The 2,934-nt window shown below is 38.4% G+C and overlaps 1 protein-coding gene across 1 annotated transcript; it reads left to right on the top strand.

The window, feature by feature from the left end:
* The first annotated feature begins 970 nt into the window (after positions 1–970).
* Positions 971–1,491, top strand: LOC306651669 (large ribosomal subunit protein uL15-like). The gene is given in 2 exon segments (XM_079124357.1): positions 971–1,115; positions 1,117–1,491. Coding segments are annotated over 2 exon segments (447 nt in total). The 5' UTR covers positions 971–995; the 3' UTR covers positions 1,444–1,491.
* The last annotated feature ends 1,443 nt before the right edge of the window (positions 1,492–2,934 follow it).

Here is a 2,934-nt window from a genome sequence, read left to right as displayed (position 1 = left end):
AAATCAGCATACTACAGAGATATGGCCACATCAATGTTCATAGCTGCTGAATTCACAATTGTGGAACCAGATTGTGGAACCAACCTAGATGCCCTTCAATAGATGAATAGATAAAGAAACTCTGGTATATACACAAAATGGAATATTACTCAGCCATAAAGAATGATAAAATTATGGCATTTGCAGGCAAATGGTTGAAGTTGGAGAATATCATGCTATGTGAGATAAGCCAATCCCAAAAAACCAAAGGACGAATGATGTCTTTGATAAGTGGATGATGATACATAATGGGGAGTGGGAGGGAGGCAAGAATGGAGGAAGGATAGATTATATAGTGGAAAAAGAGGGGTGGGAGGGGTGGGAGGAAGGAAAAATAACAGAATGAGTCAAACATCATTGCCCTATTTAAATGTTTGTTTACACAAACGGTATGTGTGTACGTTATGTACAACCAGAGAAACAAGTTGTACCCCATTTGTTTACAATTAAAAAAAAAGAATTTACAAAGTTGGCAATTAAACGATCAGTGAACTATAAGAATATGCAAGGAAGAAAGTGAGAGAAAATAGGAAATGAAGAACATTTCTAAAAAGAGAGAGATTCTGAAAAAGAACCAAACAAATTCTGGAAATGACTCAATAAATCAAATTTAAAATTTAGTTGGAAGTATTTCCAATAGATTAGAATACATACAGTACAGATTTTTAGGCCTTGAAGGCAATCTTGAAAACATGGTAAGAAATAAAGAGGTGATAATAGACCATGATCAGAGTATTCAAGAAATATGAAATAACATTAAAAGAATAAATGTAAGGATCATTGGCATATAAGAATGTCGTGAGACACAAATTAAAGCACTGAACAATTTTTACAGTGCAATATTATGAGAAAAATTTTCAAACCTTGGGAATGAGTTGGAAATCTAAATACAAGAAGCATTTATGATGTCAAATAGCAAATATCTGAGGCCTTCCTTTTTCATCTGGGCAGCCGATATGCTTTCCAGACTGAGGAAGACCCGGAAACTTCGGGGCCACATGAGCCATGGACATGGCCGCATTGGCAAGCACCGGAAGCACCCAGGAGGCCGGGGTAATGCTGGTGGCATGCATCAGCAACAGGATTAACTTCGACAAATATCACCCAGGTTACTTTGGGAAAGTTGGTATGAGGCATTACCACTTACAGAGGAACCAGAGCTTCTGCCCAACTGTCAACCTTGATAAATTGTGGACATTGGTCAGTGAACAGACACGAGTAAATGCTGCCAAAAACAAGACAGGAGCTGCTCCCATAATTGATGTAGTGCAATCGGGTTACTACAAAATTTTGGGGAAGGGAAAGCTCCCAAAGCAGCCTGTCATCGTGAAGGCCAAATTCTTCAGCAGAAGAGCTGAGGAGAAGATTAAGGGTGTTGGGGGTGCCTGTGTTCTGGTGGCTTAAAGCCACATGGAGCTCTGGAGGTTCATTAAACGCTAACAAATTCTTTTCCTTTGTGGTCCGAGTAGGTATTTTGGCATCTCTACTTTAAACCTATATGTTGCATGTTAGAAACCCACTTTATAGGTCTTAGGCACATGAGGGGCGTGGTGGACTTTCTGCTGGGTCCCTTCATAGCATATAGTAGAAACAGCACCAACACTTAAGAGGCATTAGCTAATTAAACCTTTTTAGTTTTTTTTTATTTTTTCAGTTGTGGACGGACACAATACCTTTATTTATTTTTATGTGGTGATGAGGATCAAACCCAGGGCTTCACACATGCTGTGTGAGCACTCTGCCCCTGAGCCATAACCCCAGCCCACATTTTTAGTTTTTAAAGTGGAATGAAATACATGTTAAAAGGCCTACTAGTGTTGTACACTGAATTTTACAGAAAGTGCAAGCATGCACCCTTAACTGTTGTGTGGGGTTAGAAAGAGAAGTTTAGTTTTGATGGTGCATGATCTTCACAAGATTTTGATCAATCACACTGAAGAGTAACAGTGTTAGAATTGAGGGAGTACAATTACTTAATTCCTAAGTGCAAGATTTTTTTCCATCTGGCTCCCTCATGTTGGACCAAACCATTCTAGTTACAACCAGGATATTCTGAATCAAAATCTTAATATATGGTGCCCAGCAATTTGAATATATCAAAATGCATTGGATTCTGCAAAGCAAATGTCAGATTCATGTCCCTATACATAAAGGGTTTTGATGTTCAAAGAAATAATGAAATTGTTCATATTTTTAGTCTGAAATATGGAGAAGACTGAAAAATCCTGAGGACCAGAAACTAGATTTGTGTTTTTTAGTTTGTATGTTGTACTATCGTAAAACATACAAATACTTGTTTATAAATAGGTGTTAGGATAAATTATAATTTGTTACAGCTGTAATGGCTCTTCCTGAAGTTTATAAGAGGTCAGGAAAATTTTTCAGTTGGATACTTTTAAAACTGGCTTGTCCCTTGTCCCATGGGGCATGCCTGTGATTCCATTGGCTTGGGAGGCTGAGGAAGGAGGATCTTAAGTTCAAAGCCAGCCTCAACAAGAGCAAGAGCAAGGAGCTAATAAGCAATTTGGTGAGACCCTGTCTAAATAAAATACAAAATAGGGCTGGGGATGTGGCTTAGTGGCCTAGTGCCCCTGAGTTTAATCTCCAGTACCAAAATTTTTTTAATTGTTTGTCCAAGGCTGGGGCTGTGTGTAGCTCAGTGGCAGAGTGCTTTCCTGGCATATTTGAGGCACTGAATTGAATCTTCAGCATCACATTAAAAAAATAAAGGCATGCTGCCCATCTACAACTACAAAATTTTTTTTTTAAACTGAATCGTCTGGGTTTGCATCTAAATGTCTGATGGAAAAAGGTGAAAATACAGGCTCTTTATTATGGTCTTTAGAGATTCTAATATGGAACCCGAGACCAAAGAACTGTGCAGGCAGTCAGAAT

This window comes from Sciurus vulgaris (assembly GCF_902686455.1).
Source record: "Sciurus vulgaris genome assembly, chromosome: X".
In the NCBI taxonomy this organism is placed as follows: domain Eukaryota; kingdom Metazoa; phylum Chordata; class Mammalia; order Rodentia; family Sciuridae; genus Sciurus; species Sciurus vulgaris.
The sequence above is the reverse complement of the archived record's forward strand: the minus strand, read 5'-3'. Positions and strand labels throughout refer to the sequence as shown.